Below are 22,205 nucleotides of genomic sequence, written 5' to 3'. Positions count from 1 at the left end.
TAGAGTCTCTAGGCATGTTGTGTCTCCCTGCTAAGTTCTGTTGTAGGAAGCAGTGAACGGCGTTTTATCGGGTACTCATTCCTGAATATAATGCATAGGGGTTTTTCCTTAGTTTCTCGTAGTTCCTGGGTGCTACAGTGTGTTGTGGCTCGTTTAAATAATGTCCTGATGCAGCTCCATTTTTGGGTGTTGGGGTGTTTGCTCCTGTAGTTGAGTATCTGGTTAGTGTGTGGCATTCCAGCTTTGCCATACATCAAAGACATCTCGGAGATGACGAACAGACTACTTCGGCCCCTAGACAGCATTGCAGCCCACAAACCTACCACCATGCTGAAACCACTTATGATGAATTTAAAGAACCCTATACCAGTAATCAGCAGAACTAACATCATATATAAAATGCCCTGCAAAGACTACAACAAACGTTACATTGGACATATGGGCAGGAAACTAACCACCAGGATACATGAACTAGCCACCAAAAAACACGACCACTATCACTAGTATCTGTACACTCAGACAAAGAGGGACACACGTTCAACTGGGACAATACATCCATCCTGGGACAGGCTAAAAAAAGACACACGGGAATTCTGAGAGGCTTGGCATTCAAACTGGAACTCCATTACTAAATGTAGATTTGGATCCCATTTTTCAACCTCTGAGAAAAAGAATCATTAGTGATGTCACTCACAACAACAGACCAAGACAGATAAATAGCAACCGGAACAGAACACCAGCGCTTCATCGGATGCTCACAGATGATGTTACCTAGCATGGTGACGAAACGTCTGAGAACAAATCTATCAGCCCGGCGAGCAAATTTACAATCTGAGCTACAAATCTTCTCCAAAATCGCAAGTACATCAAATTACAAGAGAAAGCTATTTGTTCACACCTTAGAATGAACTGGCAGCATTTGTGCAGAGAAAGAGAATTAAGAGTGAGAGACATTCCAGGTTGAATGAAAACGCCATCTTCAAAGAAGAAAATAAAAATGTTTGCAGAACAGCCAGCAGCAAGATGAGCAGCAAGTTGATACAATAGATGGCCTCACATGAAAGAAAAGAAAGCATGTTCAGCATGGAGAAAGCAATGCTTCAACAGCAAGAAGCTGACCCAGTTGCATGTGTTAGCTAAAAGAAAGCAAAGCAAGTCTATTAAACTTGAGGCGACTGGAGAGATGTTGACCAATGACTCTTATTATTTTACACCATATCATTGTACATCAAATAACAGGTTGGTATAAAGTCTAAAGGTAATTAAGATTTGGAGATGCCAGTGTTGGACTGAGGTGTACAAAATTAAAAATCACACAACACCAGGTTATAGTCCAACGATGCTCCAAAAGCTAGTGTGCTTCCAGTTAAATCTGTTGGACTATAACCTGGTGTTGTGTGATTTTTAACTAAAGGTAATTAATGCATAGAGCCTTTTTAGAATGATAACTGCGAACAAGAGCATCAAGTGAAAGGGGAATGGTGGATAGATACCAGTAATCATGCAACAATCACGGGCTTTGCAGATCTGTGCAAAATGTCCCAAAATGAAACCCTCAAAAATAGTGAACAATGCTAATTTCAGTAGGTTAAATGAAGCTGAGAGCCAAATGCAATAGGAAGAATGAGCATCTGAGTTGGATACTTTGTCCTGCTGAGAACTGCCAAGGTTACATTAGAGACAGCGAAGGTGAAAGCTGTTGAATCTTTGGTCCTGTCTAGCATATGCTGAAAGATTGAACCACCAAGGCAGGAGTGTGCAAAGGATGCAGGTCTGGTAGATTCTCTGATGTTCTCACTAAGATTACTGTTGTTCCAAGCTGCTGTTTAGCCATGAGGGTGCAACGTTTGCAATGTCTGAATTGATATTTAGCCAGAGTTGGTTAGCTTAGTGAGCCAGACAGCTGGCTTATATTGCCAACAGCATGGATTCAATTTCTGTATCAGCAGACGTTACCATGAAAGACTCTCCTTCTCAACCTCTCCAATTCCCTGAGGTGAAGATCCTCTGATTAAACCACCACCAATTATGTTAACTTTAATGAGAGCAAACCATTTACGTTTCTGGCATAATGTGATCAATTGCTGCCAATTGTGAACCTTTATATATGTGAACCTATCAAAAACCTTGAAGGACTGATCATCATTGCTGATATGTGGTAGTATAAACAACACTTTAGTCCATGATATTTGATATTGATGGCCAAATCAAGCTTTTACAGATGTCTGTGAACCTCTCAGAGCAACTCTTTCTGATAAGGATTTGGTGGACTTTAAATTTAGAGTATTAGGCAAACAGGGTTAAACAGTTTTCCATCAGTTCTCGCAAAACAGTACCTACCCACTGTAGTTGACCTCAAGGTATACGATAGCAATGCAGTGAACAGTATGCCAAAGAATGTTAGTGCCAGTGTACAACCCTGTTTGGCCCCATGGTGTATCTGAGTTCCAAAGTTGCCTTGTCTCTGCTGTGCTTGCTCGTTATGGTGATAGGCAATCATGTTGAGTAAGTTTATGGGAGACAGGGTTTTGCAGTTATATTACTCCCTATAATCACATTAGTCAAATATTTGAACAAAGAAAATTTCCTGCCCAGGAACAGGCCCTTCGGCCCTCCAAGCCTGAGCCGATCCAAATGTACTGTCTAAACCTGTCGGTCAATTCATTTTAAATGAATTTTAAATGAATCTACCGTGCCTGCCTCTACCACCTCTGCTGGCAACACGTTCCAAATGCCCACCACCCTCTGTGTGAAGTACTTAGCGTGTGTATCCCCCTTAAACTTTCCACCTCTCACTTTGAAAGTTTGACCTCTCATTATTGAATACTTCACCCTGGGAAAAAGCTTGTCTCTATCGACCCTGTCTATACCCTTCATGATTTTGTAAACCTCAATCAGGTCCCCCTCATTCTCCTTTTTTCTAGTGAAACTAAACCTAACCTACTCAACCTCTCTTCATAGCTCGCACCTTCCATGCCATGCAACATCCTCGTAAACTTTCTCTGCACCCTCTCCAAATCGTCCACATCCTTTTGGTAATGTGGTGCTCAGAACTGTACACAGTATTCTAAATGTGGCCAAACCATGTCTTGTACAATTTTAACATGACTTGCCACCTCTTAAACACAATACTCTGTCGGATGAAGGCAATCATACTATACGCCTTCTTGACCATTCTATCCACCTGTGCAGCAACCTTCAGGGTACAATGGACCTGCACTCCGAGATCTCTCTGCCCATCAACTTTTCCTAAGGCTGTTCCATTCATTGTATAATTCGCTCGAGAATTAGACTTGCCTAAATGCATCACCTCACATTTGTCTGGATTGAAATCCATCTGCCACTTTTCCGCCCAACTCTCCAATCTATGTATGTCCTCCTGTATTCTCTGACAGTCTCTTATGCTTTCTGCCACTCCACCAATCTTTGTGTCATCTGCAAACTTGTTAATCATACCAACAGTGCCCTCTTCGAGATCATTTATGTATATTACAAGCAACAGTGGCCCCAGCACTGACCCCTGTGGAACACCACTGGTCACCTTTCTCCACTTGGAGCAACTCCCTTCAATTACTACTCTCTGACTCCTGTTGCTCAACCAGTTCTTTATCCACCTAGCTAGAACACCCTGAACACCATGTGACTTCACTTTCTCCATTAGTCTATAATGGGGAACCTTATCAAACGCCTTATTAAAGTCAATGTATATGACATAAACAGCCCTTCCTTTATCTAACAACTTGGTCACTTCCTCGAAGAACTCTATCAAGTTGGTAAGGCACGATCTCCCCCGCACAAAACCATGTTGCCAAAAACTGATAAGCTCATTCCTTTCCAAATATAAATAGATCCTATCTCTCAGTATCCTCCCCAGCAACTTTCCCACCACCGACGTCAGGCTTACTGGTCTGTAGTTACCCGGAATATCCCTACTACCCTTTTTGTGCAGGGGGATAACATGAGCAACCTTCCAGTCCTCCGGCACCTCACCTGTATTTAAGGATGCCCCTAAGATATCCGTCAGGGCCCCAGCTATTTCCTCTCGTGCCTCCCTTAGCAATCTGGGATAGATCCCATCCGGTCCTGGGGATTTGTCCACCTTAATAACTTGAGTGAGATTAATGAATACAATGGGATGAATCTAGAAAGTCAATGGGAGGAAGAGATAAAGAGGTAAATGCAAGATGAGAGCAAATCAGTAATATGGGAAATGAAGCTCCGAGAATGGCAGAAAGGGACAGAGATTACATGTAATGCTGAACCAACAGTTAAGCTTACATGTTACAAATATTGCCAAAATATAATTCTAAAAGCTGTGCATCTGAATGTAGGCAGCATTCATAACAAAGTTAACAAATTAATAGCACACACTGAAGTAAGTAAGTATGGTGTGAAAGCCTTTATAGAAACTTGACCAGGATTGAATCCAGAATATTAAGGAATATATGATACATAAAATTAGGAGACTAGGTAAAGAGATTAGGACAGGGAATCAGTTGCTCAGTAATCAATAGTCAAGAATCAAGTCACTAGTCAGAGTGGTCTACAGGCTCCCGATCAATAAGTACAATGTTGGGCAAAGTATACAAGTCGTATTATTTTGATGCATGTGATTAAAGGGGAAGCAATAATCATGGGTGATTTTAATGTACAGGTGTAAACTGGAAAAATGAAATTGCCTGGATGAGAGGTTGCTAGAATGCTTCTCCAAGGAACTATCTGGAACCAAACAGGGAACAGCTAATGTTAGTCGATATTATATAATGTGACAGGATCAATTAATGACCTTGGAGTAAAGACATCCTGAGGTTGTAGTCATCACAAACAATTGCATTTTACTTTGTTTGAATGGAAGAAGCATGAGACTAAGGCTAGAATCTTAAGTGGGCATATGGCGTGGGTTGTTGGCAACCGCTCTACGAGAACTGACGGCTCCCAGTTCCGGTAACATGTAGAGTGAGTATAAGCCAGACCCGTTGGTTGTGGCGACGCTGCGGGGAATAAAATGCCCATATTCTAGCAGACTCGCCTCTTGGTCGTTTGTTCTGTGTCAGACTACTCTCCTACGAACCTGACCTTGAGAATTTTTTAAAACAGCATATAAACTGAACTACAGGTAGTTCTCCTACAAAATGCATTTATTAAATGCCCGTCATGATTTGGAAATGCCTGTTTTGGACTGGGGTATACAAAGTTAAAAATCACACAACACCAGGTTATAGTCCAACAAGTTTAATTGGAAGCACTCCCACAGTCCTCCCACAGTCCAAAGATGTGCAGGTAAGGTGAATTGGCCATGCTAAATTGCCCGTAGTGTTAGGTAAGGGATAAATGTAGGGGTATGGGTGGGTTGCGCTTCGGCGGGTAGGTGTGGACTTGTTGGGCCGAAGGGCCTGTTTCCACACTGTAATGTAATGTAATCTAATCTAATGTAATCTAAAATCTAATCACTAGCTTTCAGAACACTGCTCAACCACCTGATGAACAAGATAATACATGGCTTGGAAAGGGTGGACGCTAAGAAATTGGTTCCATTAGGCGAGGAGACTAGGACCTGTGAGCACTGCCTTAGAATTAGAGGGGGTCAATTCAGAACAGAAATGCGGAGACATTTCTTCAGCCAGAGAGTGGTGGGCCTGTGGAATTCATTGCCACAGAGTGCAGTGGAGGCTGGGACACCAAATGTCTTCAAGGCAGAAATTGATAAATTCTTGATGTCACAAGGAATTAAGGGCTACGGGGAGAATGCGGGGAAATGCCCATCAGCCATGATTAAATGGCAGAGTGGACTCGATGGGCCGAATGGCCTTACTTCCACTCCTATGTCTTATGGTCTTATGGACTACTAACTGGTGTTGTGGGATTTTTAACTTTATGAAGTGTTATTTGTCTGTGACACAATTTGTGAATAGCCAACTTTGTTAAAATAAAGTAAACTCCTCACTGTTACATGATTCTCATCTCAGGCACTAGGTGTCGCAGTGCGCGAAGGACTGGACTCTATGTTGGCATCACGTGATTAGTTGGCTGATGTGCTTTCTTGTGAAGACCTTTTGTGGAACGTATTGTGAAATGTTTATGCTAGTGGACTTGGAAAAGCACTATGAAAATGTCTCTATATAGCCTGAGGACAAGAAACTAGAAGAAATCTGTTTATTTAAGGTTAAAAATCACACAACACCAGGTGATAGTCCAATAGGTTTATTTGGAAGCACTAGCTTTTGGAGTGCTACTCCTTCATCAGGTGGTTCATCAGGATAACCACCTGATGAAGGAGCCAAGCTCCAAAAGCTCGTGCTTCCAAATTAAATGTATCAGACTATAACCCGGTGTTGTGCATCCAACACTGGCATCTCCAAAGCCTGTTTACTTAAAAGCATAAAGAGTTGAGATGAGTGAAATTTCACTGGAATTGACTAATTGTAAAATGACAGTGTTGAGGAGCAGTTTGAAATTTGTTTTGTTTGTCTTAAGAGCTTTTTTTTTCCCACTTTAAAAGAAAACCATGTAAAGATATTTAAGAATATCTGCAGACTCTTGTGAATCTGTTTCATTGACTGATTGCTCTGGTCACCAACTGCAAAATACCAGTCCATGGGCTTGAACATGATCAGTCAGCTGCTCAGGATGGCCAGAATCAGGAAACTCTGCATATAGTGGGTGAGGGAGAGAAATGTGAGTGGCACCCTATAACTTTTGATGCATGTTTGGGAATGTACTGAAGGGGTGAGTAGGCTGTGCAGAAGAGATCCAGGGTTAATCCAGGTCAGGAGAGTGGAGAAGGTCATTGATCTTTTTGCTACATTTTGTGCATTCCTTCAGATGGTTGAGACTGCACTGGCCTGGATGGTAAAAGGGGTCCAGGTTGGCATGGTTCCAGTAGAATGGTGTCCTCTAGTCTGGGAGAAAAGAACATCCTGCCTCTGCATAACCCCATCCCCATCAGCATCATCTCCATGTCTCTGCCCACAAAGAGAAGTAGTAATTTTCTATTGTCTGTCACGTTCAAGACCAATGTCAGGAACCATGCAGGACTGCTCCGGACTGACAGCTGTTGTCTGGGTGCACGATATAGTTTTAAACATGTTGCTGCACCATGGATGTTGGTCAATTCTAGGATATTATCTGTCAAGGCAGGTTTCATTCTGGGATCTGACTTGTGCAGTGTTACCATTTGGATGGAATCAGAAGACTGGCTGGAATGTGGTGCAGCCAGCAGGTATGGATGCCAGTTGAGAGTAATTAGTTGAGAATCTGATAAATTGTACTATACAGTACCTTACAACAGGTCAAAATTTACTTCAACTGTGCTATCATTTGTGTTCGGCTAACCACTATTTTTGTTTCGATTTTACTTGACATTTTTGGTCATTCACCCTGAACTCTGCTTTTCCAATACGCCCCATTATTTCTGTTGCACCGTTTTCTGTAACATGGCATGCAACTACGGTGTTATAAGAGAATTACCTGTAGCAGGTTTTGAGAAGATTTGTAGCTCAGGTTGAGGTTTTGAATGTAGGTTTGCTCGCTGAGCTAGAAGGTTCACTTCCAGACATTTTGTTACCCAACTAGGTAACATCTTCAGTGGCCTCAGGCAAAACAATGCTGAAAATTCCTGCTTTCTATTTATATGTTTGGGTTTCTTTGGGTTGGTGATGTTATTTCCTGTGGTGAAGTCACTTCCTGTTCTTTTTCTCAGGGAGTGGTAGATGAGGTCTAACTCTGTTTGTTGATTGAGTTCCGTATTTGTCCAATGTAGTGTTTGTTACAGTCCTTGCGTGGCATTTTGTAAATGACATTAGTTTTGCTCGTTGTCTGTATAGTGTCTTTCAAGTTCATTAGCTGCTGTTTTACTGTGTTGGTGGGTTTGTGGGCTACCATGATGCCAAGGGGTCTGAGTAGTCTGGCAGTCATTTCCGAGATGCCTTTGATGTAGGGGAGAGTGGCTAGGGTTTCTGGACACGTTTTGTCTGCTTGCTTGGGTTTGTTGCTGAGAAATCGATGGACTGTTTTCATTGGGTACCCATTCTTTTTGACTACAGTTAGATAATTCTCTCTCACTAGTATCCTCATATACGGATGAGGAAGGACACCACTTCGACTGGCACAATACATCCATCCTAGGACAAGCCAAATAAAGACATGCATGAGAATTCCAATCGGAACTCTATCAACAAACACATCGAGTTAGACCCCATCTACCACCCCCTGAGAAAAGGAACAGGAAGTGACTTCACCACAGGAAATGACATCACTAACCTAAAGAAACCCAAACATATAAATAGAAAGCAGGAATTTTCAGCATTTGCATCGCCTGAGACCCACTGAAGATGTTACCTAGTAGGGTAACAAAACGTCTGGAAATGAACCTTCCAGCTCAGCGAGCAAACCTACATCCAGAATTACCTATTTGAAGTGAACTAGGAGATAAATCAATGAATAAGCACTGCAAATATTTTAAGGGGATACTTCAGAATAGTCAAAGTAATGAGATTCTTCATATAAAGAACAATTCTAAAAGGAGGAGGACCAGCACTTAACTTGAGAAAAAAGTATATAATTGCAAAGATGAATGTCTGGTCAGATGATTGGACAAAACTTCAAGAACATGAGAAGATGACAAAACATGGATCAGCAGAAAATAATTAGAGTTATTAGAAGAAGCTACTTTTTAAAACTTCATTCATGGCCTTGAGGTGTTGTAGACTGAGTAAGCATTTATTGTCCATCCTCTGTTGCCATGGAGAAGTTGGTGAGCTGCTTTCTTTCAATTTTGCAGTTCGTTTAGTTCTGGTAGTCTCTAACCGGCTCTTGTTGCCACTCTGTATTTGGCTAATCCAGTTCAGTTTCTGGTCAATGTTACCTCCCCAGATGTTGTAAGTGGGGACTTTGGTGATGGCTATACAATTGAATGCCAAGTGGCAATGGTTAGATTCTGTTTTGGTGCTACTTGCATGAAGCATATGTTACTTGCTACCTGTCGACTCAAATTTGGATGTCTATGTCTTGCTCGATTTGGACATAAAGAGCTGCAGTACTTGATTTACATATGGTGCTGAAAATTGTGTGATCATCAATGAACATCTGCACTTCTGATCTTATGATGGAGGGAAGATCATTGATATAGCTGAAGGTGGTTGGACCAAGGACAATATCCTGAGTAACTCTGGAGAGATGGAAGTGAGATTTTGTACACCTATTCAAAAGGAACAGAAAAGAAAATGAGTGCTGCTCTTCAGAAGAGTGAATAAGGAAATGGCTAATGAAATAGTCAAACATTTTGCTGCTGAATTGTGGAGAATACAGAATGCACTCGAGTTGTAGCTACAAAGCGGAAGGTAGAAACAGTGTAATTTCACCAAATATCGATCATTAGGGAAACGGTACTGAGCAAAATGATAGAGCTGTGGGCTGACGAGTTTCTGAGTTCTGATGCTGGAGGGTAGCTGATTTTTTACTTGATGGATTCCAGTATGGTCACTTCAACACCTGAAGATTTGCCCATGGTAATTGAATTAAAATCTGGCTGAGCTCCTCCACGGAGTTTAATATTCAGCCCTTGTTTCACAGGCTGGCATTCTGTGATGGGTAATGCATCATCTTTCAGTGTTCTCTCTAAAATACAACTCCAGGTAGTAGTTCACACACATCACTATATGTTTATTGTAGTCAGCGATAAGAACGAGGAGGAGGATTGGGCTAGTCTATCATATTAAACATGACCATGGCTGATTTTCATTTCGGCTTCTACTTCTCTTTCCTGCTCGCTTTCCATAACCCTTCGACCTGTAACCGATTGAGTACATTTAAGGAGGAATTTGATTTTTAATGTGCAGATTTTTACTGCTGGAATCAGTAGTGATCCCTTTAATATAGGCCGAACATTGATTATGGGAATCACTGTTATGGGTACCAAAAGACTACTGCTACCAATGTCTTCTCCCCTTTGTTACTACTTAACTCCACCCATATGGGTTTTACCTCTTCCTAGCCAACATCATTTCCTGCTAACATACATACATACTCCAATTGATTCTATCAAAGCTACCTCATCATCCTTCCTTCCCTGCCTGTCCTCGCAAAACGTTACATACCCAGTTATAACTATGTCTGTAATTGCTATAAAATCAAACTCATTAACCTCTTTGTGCTGTTTAATTCATGTATTATGATTCATATACTAAGGTGCATTCAGTGAAATAGCAGGTATTTAAGAAAATAGTTCATGCCTCCTGGCAGTAATATATTCCAATGAGGACAAAAAGAATTTTAAAAATTACAGCACAGGAACAGGCCCTTCGGCCCTCCAGATCCTCTATCTAAACCTGTTGTCTATTTTCTAAGGATCTGTATCTCTCCGCTCCCTGCCCATTCATGTATCTGTCTAGACACATCTTAAATGATGCTAATGTGCCCACCTCTACCAGGCACTCACCACCCTCTCTGTAAAGAACTTTCCTTACATATCTCCCTTAAACTCGTCCCCTCTCACCTTGGACGCATGACCCCTAGTAACTGAGTCCCGACACTCCAGGAAAAAGCTTCTTGCTATCCACCTGGTCTATGCCACTTATAATTTTGTAGATCTCAATTAGTTTCCTTTCCCCAACAATCTCCCATCTTTCTAATCAAGATAATCCTAATCTACTCAGCCTGTCTTCGGAGCTAGTCCCTCCATACCAGGCAACATACCGGAGAACCTCCTCTGCACCCTCTCCAAAACATCCACATCCTACGAGGGGTGTGGCAACCAGAACTGTACGCAGTATTCCAAATGTGGCCAAACCAAAATCCTATACAACTGTAACATAACCTGGGTGGGCGAACTTGCAGCATGGGTTGGTACCTGGGACTTCAATGTTGTGGCCATTTCAGAGATATGGATAGAGTAGGGACAGGAATGTTTGCTGCAGCTTCCGGGTTTAGATGTTTGACTAAGATCAGGGAAGGCAATAAAAGAAGGGGAGGTGTGGCATTGTTAATCAAGGACAGTATTATAGTGGCAGAAAGGATGTTTGATGAGGACTCATCTACTGAGGCTGAGTTTAGCAATAGGAGAGGTCGCCCTGTTGGGAGTTTTCTATAGGCTTCCAAAAAGTTCCAGAGGTGTAGAGGAAGGGATTACAAAGACAATTCTGGATAGAAGTGGAAGTAACAGGATAGTTGTTATGGGGGCCTTTAACTTTCCAAATATTGACTGGAAATGCTACACTTGGAGCACTTGAGATAAGTCAGTTTTTGTCCAATCTGTGCAGAAGGGTTTCTGTATGTAGATAGACCACCAAGAGGAGAGGCTACATTGGATTTGGTACTGGGTAATGAACCAAGCCAGATGTTAGATTTGGAAGTAGATGAGCACTTTGGTGATAGTGACCACAATTTGGTTACGTTGACTTTAGCGATGAAAAGGGATAGGTACATACCACAGGGCAAGAGTTATAGCTGTAGAAAAGCAATTATGTGATGCGATAAGGCAAGATTTAGGATGCATAGGATGGGGATGGGGATGGCAACTGCAGGAGATGAGTACAGTTAAAATATGGAGCTTGTTCAAGGAATAGCTACTGTATGTTCTTGATAAGTATGTGCCTGTCAGGCAGGAAGGAAGTGGTTGAGCGAGTGAACCATGGTTTACTAAAGAATTTGAATCTCTTGTCAAGAGGAAGAAGGAAGCTTATGTAAAGATGAGACGTGAAGGCTCAGTCAGGGAGCTTAAGAGTTACAAGTTAGCTAGGGGGGACCTAAAAAGGACCTAAAGGCCTAAATGGTGTTGCCCAAGCTCAGGCAAACTGGCAAGGATGTTCACTCCATTGGAATGTCCTGCAAATCACAAGCACCATTTGTTGCATTTTTCAATGATAAAACCAATGTAGCGCCTTTTTGAAGTTCAGCTGAGCTTCAGCCAGTAAGAATTTTTGCCTAGTCACATCATGAAACCTGCATACGAGATTGTCTCCAAGCATCTTATTAAGGGTTAAACCAAATTCACACACTTCGGTCAGTTGTCATAACCTGGTAACAAATCCTGGCACTGATTACCCTGGTTTTCAAATTGCCAAGTAAAGGCAGTAGTATCTCAAAATTAAAAGTGACTTGTGGTTATAATATTCCTTTACTGTGTCAATCAATTCTTGAAAGGTTTTAAGTAACTCGTGCCTCAGGAAAAGTTAGGCTCCCAATGACAGGAAAAGCTGCAGCTGCACAGGCTGCCATGATAATCACTTGTTTTTCACCTGCCATGTCATTTGTCCAGAAGCAATAATGAATTCTTTCCGTATGCTGGATCCACCAACATCTGAAATTGACTTTTTCAGGATAATGCTTCACTGATCGCCAATCACCCTTTATTTACAAATGTATAGCCTTTGACAATAGCACTGCCTCATAATGAATCAGAGACCAAAAAAACTGCAGATGCTGGGATCCATAATAGACAGGTACGAGGTTGGAAGAACACAGCAGGCCAGGCAGCAACAGGAAGTGGAGAAGTCGATGTTTCAGTTGTAACCTTTCTTCAGGACTGGAGGTAGGTGTAGAGGAAGCTACAGATCAAAAACTGGCAGGGGTAGGGTGGTGAAGTGGGGATAGGTGAAGACAGCTAGAGGGTACCAATGAGTCACATTCCTGAGGCTCCATATTGCTAACATTGATCCTTTAGGCCAGCCAGGTCCTCCGACTGGACGAGGTTTACATTCCCAATCAGGGAACTCATGCTCTATGAGGTCCAGCTGGCTGACCCAATTACGTTTAGTACACTTTGTTCTGGCAAACATCACTAACTGTGTGCAGAGCAGCTCATATCTGACCACGCTAGATCAGTTTACAATGGGCTTTTAAAGATTGCAGGGGTGCAAGGAATGCCAGTAAATTCTGGGATGTCCTCTGAGGGGTAAGTCCTGAAGAAAGGCTGCATAAGATGGGTTTGGAATCAAGTGTGTAGGAAGGCATATTAGGTCGGTTGAAAATTAGGTGAGTTTAGTGAGATGTGGTGAGAAATCCCACTAGGTCTTGTGGCAGAAATTCTTCCAAACTCCATGCAATTTGGACTTAGATAAGTAGAGATAGGAGGCTGAAATTTGCTAACAGTAGCTACTGTCTATCTGTAAATTGGTGTCAAAATTTTATTTGTATTAATTTATTTCATCGTTTCTGTACTATCACAATATTTAGGAAAGGGTGGCATGATGGCTCAGTGATTAGCACTGCTCCCTCAGTGCCAGGGACCAAAATTTGATTCCACCCTTGGGCAACTATCTGTGTGGAGTTTGCACATTCTCCCCGCACCTGCGTGGGTTCCTCCAAGTGCTCCAGTGTCGTCCTACAGTCTAAAGATGCGCTGGTCAGGTGTAATGGCCATGGGATATGCTGGGTAAGGGATGAACTGAACACTATTAACCAAGGAAGTAAGGATAATATCAAATTGAAAGGAAAAAAAGGTAAAATATAGCAAAGGTGGGTGCTAATCCAGAGGATTGAAAGCTTTTTGAAATGAATTTTTGCTTTTTTTAAACCGCTTTCTTTTCTTTGCTATTTTAAAAAAAACGTTTATCCACTCTGCCCCTTCCAGTCCCTCTGAGTATCATAATCTAAATAGCTGCCCTGCAATCCCAGATATCCTTGCGAAGCAAAAGGATATTTGCCCCTCCTGCCACACCCACTAGAGCTCCCCATCTCTGTTTCTTAACTGCCCTTTGAAATTGTCCGGCAAGGCACTGTGTTTCAGGTATCATTAAAAATAGGAAACAATTATTGATCTCGATGCTCACACCCCATGAAAGAATGTAAGTTTGGTCATACTTGGCTCATTACAACGCATGGGCATTACAGAAGCAAGAAAGTCTATTAAAACATAACAAAGATTAAATACTTGAATAAGGTAACACCAGTAGAAAGAAAAACAGAGATTCTTGACATCTTTCTTTCACCACCTTCCTGGACAGGAAAGGGAAGTGAATTAAACAGTAATCCAAAAGCAAAATATTTAACAGAGAATAGATTAAATTAGGCCAGGCAGCATTTGTGGTGAGAAAAATGGAAGTTAACATTTCAGGTCTGCTCTAATGAAAGATCACAGATGTATAAGCATTCCCTGTTTATTATTAAACTTATCAGTAAAAACTGTAATAAAATATCCTTGATCTACTCATCCTCCAATTATTGCTCTGAATTTCATGACAACATGTATACCTTGAGTAGAACCACAAGAACTTGCGGGTGTGTATATATTTTATATATGTGACAATTTTGTGGCTCTGCATACAGATGTATGACTGGGGAACACTGCTGCTTACTGAAGTGTAAGATATATGCTCAAATTTGTGACCTGACTAACTTGGACAAACATATAACTGATTGATAGTATAGTGTTATTACAGGGCTGCCCATAAAACTGGTGCGACAAATGGAAATCCATTTAGGCCAGAGTGTACTAATCTTCTGCAGCCATTGAGCTGTTATATTAATGTACAAAACATTTGGTACAGAAATGTCATTTATTTTCAAATCTAACTTCTCTATTGCGTGCATCCCTATCTTGAGAAATTATGATGTTGTGCAAAATTAAAAATGGAACAAAGACTAAAGCTAATAAGATTCGGAAAGGCGAAGTCATTTTGCACTTGTAGAGGCTAATTTCTCCTAAACTGTTGTAAATTAGTCTCAGTTTTACCTCATTAGCAATTCAAAGCATCCTTTCTATGTATTATACTGGTCAATATATATGTGTAGAATTTTAATGATTTATGAATATTATCGGAATGATTTCTTTATGATATAAACTCAGTGGCTCTTAATGTCAGATATTTTATGAGTTACATTCTTTCATGTGGTGTTCAATTTCTTGTGTTAAGTAACTTAACTGAATTGTCAGCTCGGTTGAATTACAAATTTAAAAATTTTACTTAAACCATTTATTTTAAAAAGTCTCAGTATAAAAAAGTGAGTTTTGATGCTCTCAGAACAGCACACATTGACAGTAGGCCATGAATCAAATCAGTTGCATTGTTGAGCAGTTAAAACTGGTAGTTGTCTTTCAAGACTACAGAAGGTTTTCTTTTTTGGTTATTCTTTTTAGCCATCCTACAAAATGGCTTTTGACCTCTGCAATGGAGTCTTGGTGCACTCACTAATCAAACTGAGACCTTGTCGGAGCATGGAAATGTCACCTATTTCTCTGGATTTAAAAAAGGTAATGTTCTTTTATATCACTAATTGCCTGCAAGTTCCTACAGAAATTATCTTCAGTTCAAAATTGGAATAAATTCAAAACTTATACCAGTGAATTAAAAGGGCCTACAATGCACAAGCTCATTTCCTTTTCTTTGTGGTAAAATAATATGTATCTTGCATTCTGCTTTTATTCTCTGTTTTTTGGATGTTTTTAGTCTAGCAAGTTGGCAATTATTTCCTGCATATGTATCTTTTACATGAATTATTCAAGTTAATAATTTTTATCTGGGTTATTTTCATGCCAAATATTAAAACAGAACTATTGATTTTGTGGTATCAGATTAGGTCACTGGCTTTTTGGTCTACCACAATTTAAGTCAAGGTTTTTTAAATCTCTGTCACTGTCATTAATTTCTGAAAATGTGTCTCTCTTTAACTTAATTTTTTACTTCATAAATAAAATTCCTGTTCTTATTTCCTGACAGTCCCTTGAAGTGACTTGAGATTTTTCTTTGTATCTTTAATAGAACTTGTCATTGTTGTTTAATAGAACTGTTGTAACTGCTTCACTGCCTTGCCTGTACAATGACTCAACACACATATATTTATGTACTCCATTATGGACATATTGAATTTCTTGCAGTTTGATGACTTTCAAAAATGTCTGCCTTGAGCAGAAGGAATGTAATTATCAAAAGCATTCAATTGTTGTTAAACCTAAATGAGTATCTCATATGCTTTTTAAAGAAACTAACTTGATATTTTATACAACAAAGTCCTTGTTATCAAGACCCTAAACATTTGACATTCTCATGCATTTGGCATTCAAGGTTCAAAAGGGGAATTTCAGATGCTTGGAATCTGGATAACATTAGCTATTGGAATCAAATGATATGTCAGGTGCTTTATTAAAGCTAGTTCATGATTTATGTTATCAATAAAGATAGACTCATCCGTCATAGCCAGGAATACTGGTATTTCTGAACATTGCTGACCACATATTTTTAAAACGCACATTCATCTTGTGGCAGTGGCCAGTTTAGATTAGATTAGATTCCCTACAGTGTGGAAACAGGCCATCTGGCCCAACAAGTCCACACTGACCCTCCAAAGAGTAACCCACCCAGACCCATTTCCCTCTGGCTAATGTACCTAACATTATGGGCAGTATAGCGTGGTCAATTCACCTGACCTGCACATTTTGGACTGTGGGAGGAAACTGGACCACCCGGAGAAAACCCACGCAGACACTGGGAGAATGTGCAAGCTCCACACAGACAGTCGCCCGAGACTGGAATCAAATCTGGTCCCTAGCGCTGTAAGGCAGCAGTACTAACAACTGAGCCTCCGTGCCCTCCTAAGTTGAGTTCTCCCAGGCATCACTAGTAATGCTCTTACAACTGACCGATTCAGCTAAGTGGCATCCCCATTCCCAATGCGTGCCAAAGATCATAGAGATTACATTTTAAACAAAAGTTACTCAACAATGTCTGTCTTGCACCTGATCTAAACTGCTCTTCTTCCCTCTGTACTGTCGGTGTCATTTAACTAAAATAAATGTGCGTCACTTATTGCTTTCTACCATGTACCGGTTAGAAAATGGCTTGGCTGTGATGAGTGAGATTGTGTAGCTACAGGGTGAATTTACAGATTATTTGCAACATTATTAATGTTGCTTAGTCCAAAATGTCAAATCATGGCATATTGTTTTTGACATATTTATCTGGTCTGTTTTCTCTCAGGAACTGTGCAAGAAAAAAATTGTTCGTCCAAATGTTGTGCAAGCTTACTGTTGGCCTGCTATAGGCCGTGGTTGTGACTTGATTGCAGTTTCGCAGAAAGGAGATGATCCTCTTCTGTACCTCCCTCCATTGTTGACGTTTTTACAATTACCATCCATGTATAACTATCAACCCAGGCGAAATTTGGTAAGGACCTTGATGATTTTTTTTTGCTATCATGTCCAGATACACTCACTATTATTTATCAGTATACTTTAAATTAAAATTTGAAACCAAATACAGATATTTTCCAAAAGTTAAACTAGATGATGTTCAGCAGGGACTAATAAAGCAACTCACTTTTGCTACATTCTCTCATATTGCTTTTTTTCACAGCTGAAACTTTTCTGTTAGTTTTGTGAGAGTCCATTTCTGGGTTTGTAAAACATGTCTACATATTTGGCTTCACTGTCTGCAGTGTAACCTGTCCTATGCAAGCTTAACATGTGTAATCTTTCTCAATTTGCTGCCAATACAGTTTATGTTGAATCAGTCCAGTCTTGACTTCCCTAATGTAAATGAGATATCACACATAAACAGTGTTAGGAGTAGGCTGGGTGGGTCTGTGTACCTGTTCTGCCATTTGAATAAAATTAAGACCAACTTTCTACCTTAGTTCTCATCCCTGCTTTGCCCCTAAATCCCTCTGTTACCTGAGAAATCAAAACACTGTTGACTTCATTTCTAAGTATGCTCAATGACTGAGCACCCACAGCTGTCTGGAGAACAGAATTTCAAGGTTTCCCAACCTAATGTGTATTCCTAAATGCTTGACCCTCTCAAACTGAAGCTTTTAGTTTTAGACCGAGTTTTAGACTCTGCAGCTTGTCAATCCTGTTTGCCTTGCAAAAAAATGTACATATTTCTGTGAGATGACTCTAGAGCATATAGGCACGTTTTACTCATTTTGTCCTAGGAATAAATCTAGGAAATCTTTGTTACACTACCTCTTAAGGGATATAATCCTTACTTTACAGTAGGTATGCACTTGCCATTGCCCTGTATAATTGTAGCCATATTTCCTTAATGTTGTAATATTCTTATGCAATAAATACTTAACATATCTTAATGCCAACCTAATTAATTGCTTTGTTAACTTCCTGTAATTTTTTGAATATCAATATTTAATAATCACACCTTTTAAAAATATCTGTTTTCCTAACCCAACCAAAGTGAATATTTTTACATTTTTCTCACGTTCTATTCCATCAGCCATTTTCTTGCCAATTCACCCAAGTTATCCATATCTCTATTCAGCCTTCTTGTGTCCTTCTCACAGCTTACTTTGCCATTTAGGTGTTTTTCTTCAGTACTTTATTTTGATTTTATTCAGTCCCCTCCTTTTCAGTTGGTAATATAAATCTTAAATAACCGAGCCTACTCCAATTGGAGCCAGCTAACCTGAAAATTAGCTTGATTTCTGCCTATTATCCAATCTTCAATTCATGCTAATCTATTAACTTCAATCTGTGAACATAAGTCTTAATTCAAAGCCTATCATTGACATTTTATCAAATTCTTCTGAATAATCCAAAAATATCACATCATTTACCTCCTTGCCTAGATGTTTATTTAAAACCTGAAAGAAGCCTCATTTGTTTTGTTTAACATTGTTTTAAAAATAAAACTCTATTATCAATAGTCAGTTAATAGGAATTTTCCAGCACCTGAAAGGCCTGAACACGACCTTCATAGTCTGCATATCAAGAGCAGCTGTGAGGCAGCAGAAGTTGTCAACAACTTCTTATCTGTTTTATTCTTTGCCATCAGTGATTTGTGGACAATACATTTTCCAGATCAGAGTCTTGGTCCAATTTGGTGAATTTTCTATTATCTATCTCCTATGGAATATCATTGAATTTATAGGTTTTAGATGCTCCCTTCATTCACATGTTTTCCACTTTAATCAATGGTACTGTAACATAAAACACAGCAGGCCAGTCAACATCTAGAGGGAAACTGCATGTTATGAATTTGTGGCCGTGGTGACAAACACAATAAAGATGTCATAAGTTGTAATCATTTTGCTCATGCTGATCAATCTGAGTATTTCCAGAAAAAAACAAAAGAACTGTGGATACTGTAAATCGGAAACAGGAAAAGCTCAACAGGTCTGGCAGCATCTGTGGTGAGAAGTTGGAGTTAACACTTTAGTTCAAGTGAACCTTCTGAGAAATCTCAAATCTACTGAAGAGTTATGTTTTTTTCTCAATATATATTGGAATTATCTATATGTTCATACAGATTCGACTACTGTCAATATCTAATTTATCTTATCAAATCTAATTTAACAAATGAGACTGGTCAATTTCAAGCTGACTGTTAGGATCGGTCTTTTAGATGCTCTGATAGAGATCTCATTACGTACTAAGATACTTAACGTGAAGTCGAGTAAATAATTTTCCTTTGTTCTATTCTATGTTAGAGAATTAATACCCGTTATTTATCCTTCAATTTGCTCCCACTCAATAGTTCTGTTCTACAGTATAATTTGTGAATTAAATATCCTTCCTTCACATGTAAGGGCAGCACGGTGGCTCAGTGGTTAGCACTGCTGCCCCTCAGCACCAGGGACCTGGGTTCGATTCTAGCCTCTGGCAACTGTGTGGAGTTTGCACGTTCTCCCTGTGTCTGCGTGGGTTTCCTCCAGGTGCTCCGGTTTCCTCCCACAGTCCAAAGGTGCGCCGGCTAGGTGAATTGGTTATGCTAAATTGCCTGGAGAGTTAGGTGTATTAGTCAGGGGTAAATATGGGGAATGGGTCTGTGTGGATTATTCTTCGAAGGGTTGATGTGGACTAGTTGGGCCGAAGGGCCTGTTTCCACACTGTAGGGAATCTAATCATGTACTGAAAATGTGTTGCTGGAAAAGCGCAGCAGGTCAGGCAGCATCCAGGGAACAGGAGAATCGATGTTTTGGGCATAAGCCCTTCTTCAGGAATGGTCCGTAGTCCGTGCGGGATCAGTCGGTTCCGTAGGCAGGTGCTGAGGAAGGAGATATGGCTGTGGTAGTGAGTCTGTTTGAGAATGTGGCTGAAGAGCTTCTGTGCAGAGGAGATGACCTGAGGGGTGCAGTGAGAGAGGGACTCACTGAAATATTTGTAGAGGGAGGAAGAGAGCTTCTTCAAGGAAGGCATCCTTGTAAGAGGATTCGCAGTAGGTTAAAATCTTTGAGGAGAAAGTGAGGTCTGCAGATGCTGGAGATCAGAGCTGAAAATGTGTTGCTGGAAAAGCGCAGCAGGTCAGGCAGCATCCAGGGAACAGGAGAATCGACGTTTCGGGCATAAGCCTTCTTCAGGGCTTATGCCCGAAACGTCGATTCTCCTGTTCCCTGGATGCTGCCTGACCTGCTGCGCTTTTCCAGCAACACATTTTCAGCTCTGATCTGCTGACCTCACTTTCTCCTCAATCTAATCATGTACATTGTCTAATTCCATTAAATGTTTAGGCAGAGTACTGCCTCTTGGTTTAACCCCACAAGTTGGTGGCTAACAGTTGGTATCAGAATAAATTTAGGATCAAAAATTTAATTTGGGTGTACCCAAACTGTTCAGCTTCTCCCCAGAAAAAAATTCTGGCCAGATGTCTCTGATAACATACTTAAAAGTTTACAGCATATTTTTCTGCAAGCCCACTAATGAGCCAAAGAAATTGTTAAGTCATATTGAACTGCTGCTTTGGTTTTCAGTTTAAGCACTTCTGACTGGTACACAAGATATCTTGTCCCAAGTGAATTCTAGCTTTATTTTGGGTTTGAATATGACTTATTATCAGTATGAATCCCTGGAACGTTGCTCCAATTGGAGTTGTTGGTTAAATGAAATGATAATTGTTTTCTAGGTGTAGTACAAAGGAATTTCATCCTGAGCATGTAACATTGTCATGTTGACTGAAATCTCCCCTTCCACATAAATTTCAAGAACATTTTACTGGGTGATAATTAACAGTTTCTTCGAAAAACATTGTAAAATCCCGAGCGGACTTGATCGAGAGAATCTTGAACTAGGGGCTATAGTTTAAAAATAAGAGGTTGCCCATTTAGGACATTGAGAGGAGCCATTTTTCTCTGAAGATCTTTGGAATTTCCTTCCTGCGATGGTATTGGATACACAATCTTTAAATGTTTATAAGGCAGAAATGAATAGATTTTCGATTATCACATGGATGGAAGAATATCTGAGGTATACAGTAATGTAAAATTGAGGTTAAAATCAGATCAGCCATCACCTGGTCATTGCACATTAAACTTGGTAATCCAGAAGCCCAGGCCATAATGCTCTGGGGAGATAGGTTCAAATCTCACTATTACTTGTGGAATTAAAGTTTAATTTCATTAACTAATCTGGAATTGGGAAAAAGGACTCTCAATATCTATCAATGTCTCTCATCTCTGTTGATTGTTGAAAAATTCATCTGGTTCACTAGTGAGTTAGCTGTGTCGGTGCAATCCTCTCGCAGGTTAGTGTCACTTTGGGAGCCCATGATTTTGAGTTGCTGGTATATAAGCCCCATTCCACTGCCCCCACCCCGGCCAACAAGCCTCATTCCTGGTGAAGGAGTTATACCTGAAATGTTGATTCTCTTTCCACTTGGCTGCTGCCTGATCTGCTGTGCTTTTCCAGCACCACACTTTCAACCAGTATACAAGTACACATGGCATGAGTAGCAATTTCTTCCAAGAAGCCAACTTTAGCCTGTACCATGAAAGCAATATTCTTATCACCATTTCAACCCCTTAACCACTGCATTTAATAGAACAGCATTGTTCAAACCTTTGATGTTCTACTTGACGCTCAACTTTATGATCATAAAATTCCTCAATCCTAGCAATTAAATTGGCCAGGATTTTAAAAGTACATTTTTGAACAAGCTAACTACTGCCTGGTAATTTCCTTACTTGTATTAGCTATTGCAGAGATCAAAATACTGCTAAATGACTTCAATATTATTTAATTGATCTGACAGATGTTCATTTACGATCTAAACCAGAAGCTTTCCATAGAATTATAATGAAAAACTCTCTTCAACTTTGTGGTTTTCTTGTCTACTTCTTGTATAACCAGGGTTGTGGCTGCTCCAAACGTTCAGAAGTACAGGATGAGCAATGCAGGCGGGCAAAATCTACTTATCTATGCTACATAACTATGTGAGCTGACTGTATTGCTCGCAAGACACAGCTTTTCACTGTGCCTCAGTACATATGACAATAAATTCAATTCAGTTCAAAAATTCAATTCAATAAGAGATCAAAATGTGTAG

The 22,205-nt window shown here is 40.2% G+C and overlaps 1 protein-coding gene across 1 annotated transcript in view; it reads left to right on the top strand.

Moving 5' to 3' along the window:
- tdrd12 (tudor domain containing 12) overlaps positions 1-22,205 on the top strand; it is a 145,632-nt gene that overhangs the window by 38,659 nt on the left and 84,768 nt on the right. Inside the window, exons 12-13 of the mRNA XM_043707523.1 lie at positions 15,074-15,187; positions 16,911-17,096. Coding sequence (XP_043563458.1) covers positions 15,074-15,187; positions 16,911-17,096 — 300 coding nt within the window. The remainder of the gene's footprint in view (positions 1-15,073; positions 15,188-16,910; positions 17,097-22,205) is intronic.

The sequence above is a fragment of the Chiloscyllium plagiosum genome, chromosome 17 (assembly GCF_004010195.1).
Source record: "Chiloscyllium plagiosum isolate BGI_BamShark_2017 chromosome 17, ASM401019v2, whole genome shotgun sequence".
Classification (NCBI taxonomy): Eukaryota; Metazoa; Chordata; class Chondrichthyes; order Orectolobiformes; family Hemiscylliidae; genus Chiloscyllium; species Chiloscyllium plagiosum.
The sequence above is the reverse complement of the archived record's forward strand: the minus strand, read 5'-3'. Positions and strand labels throughout refer to the sequence as shown.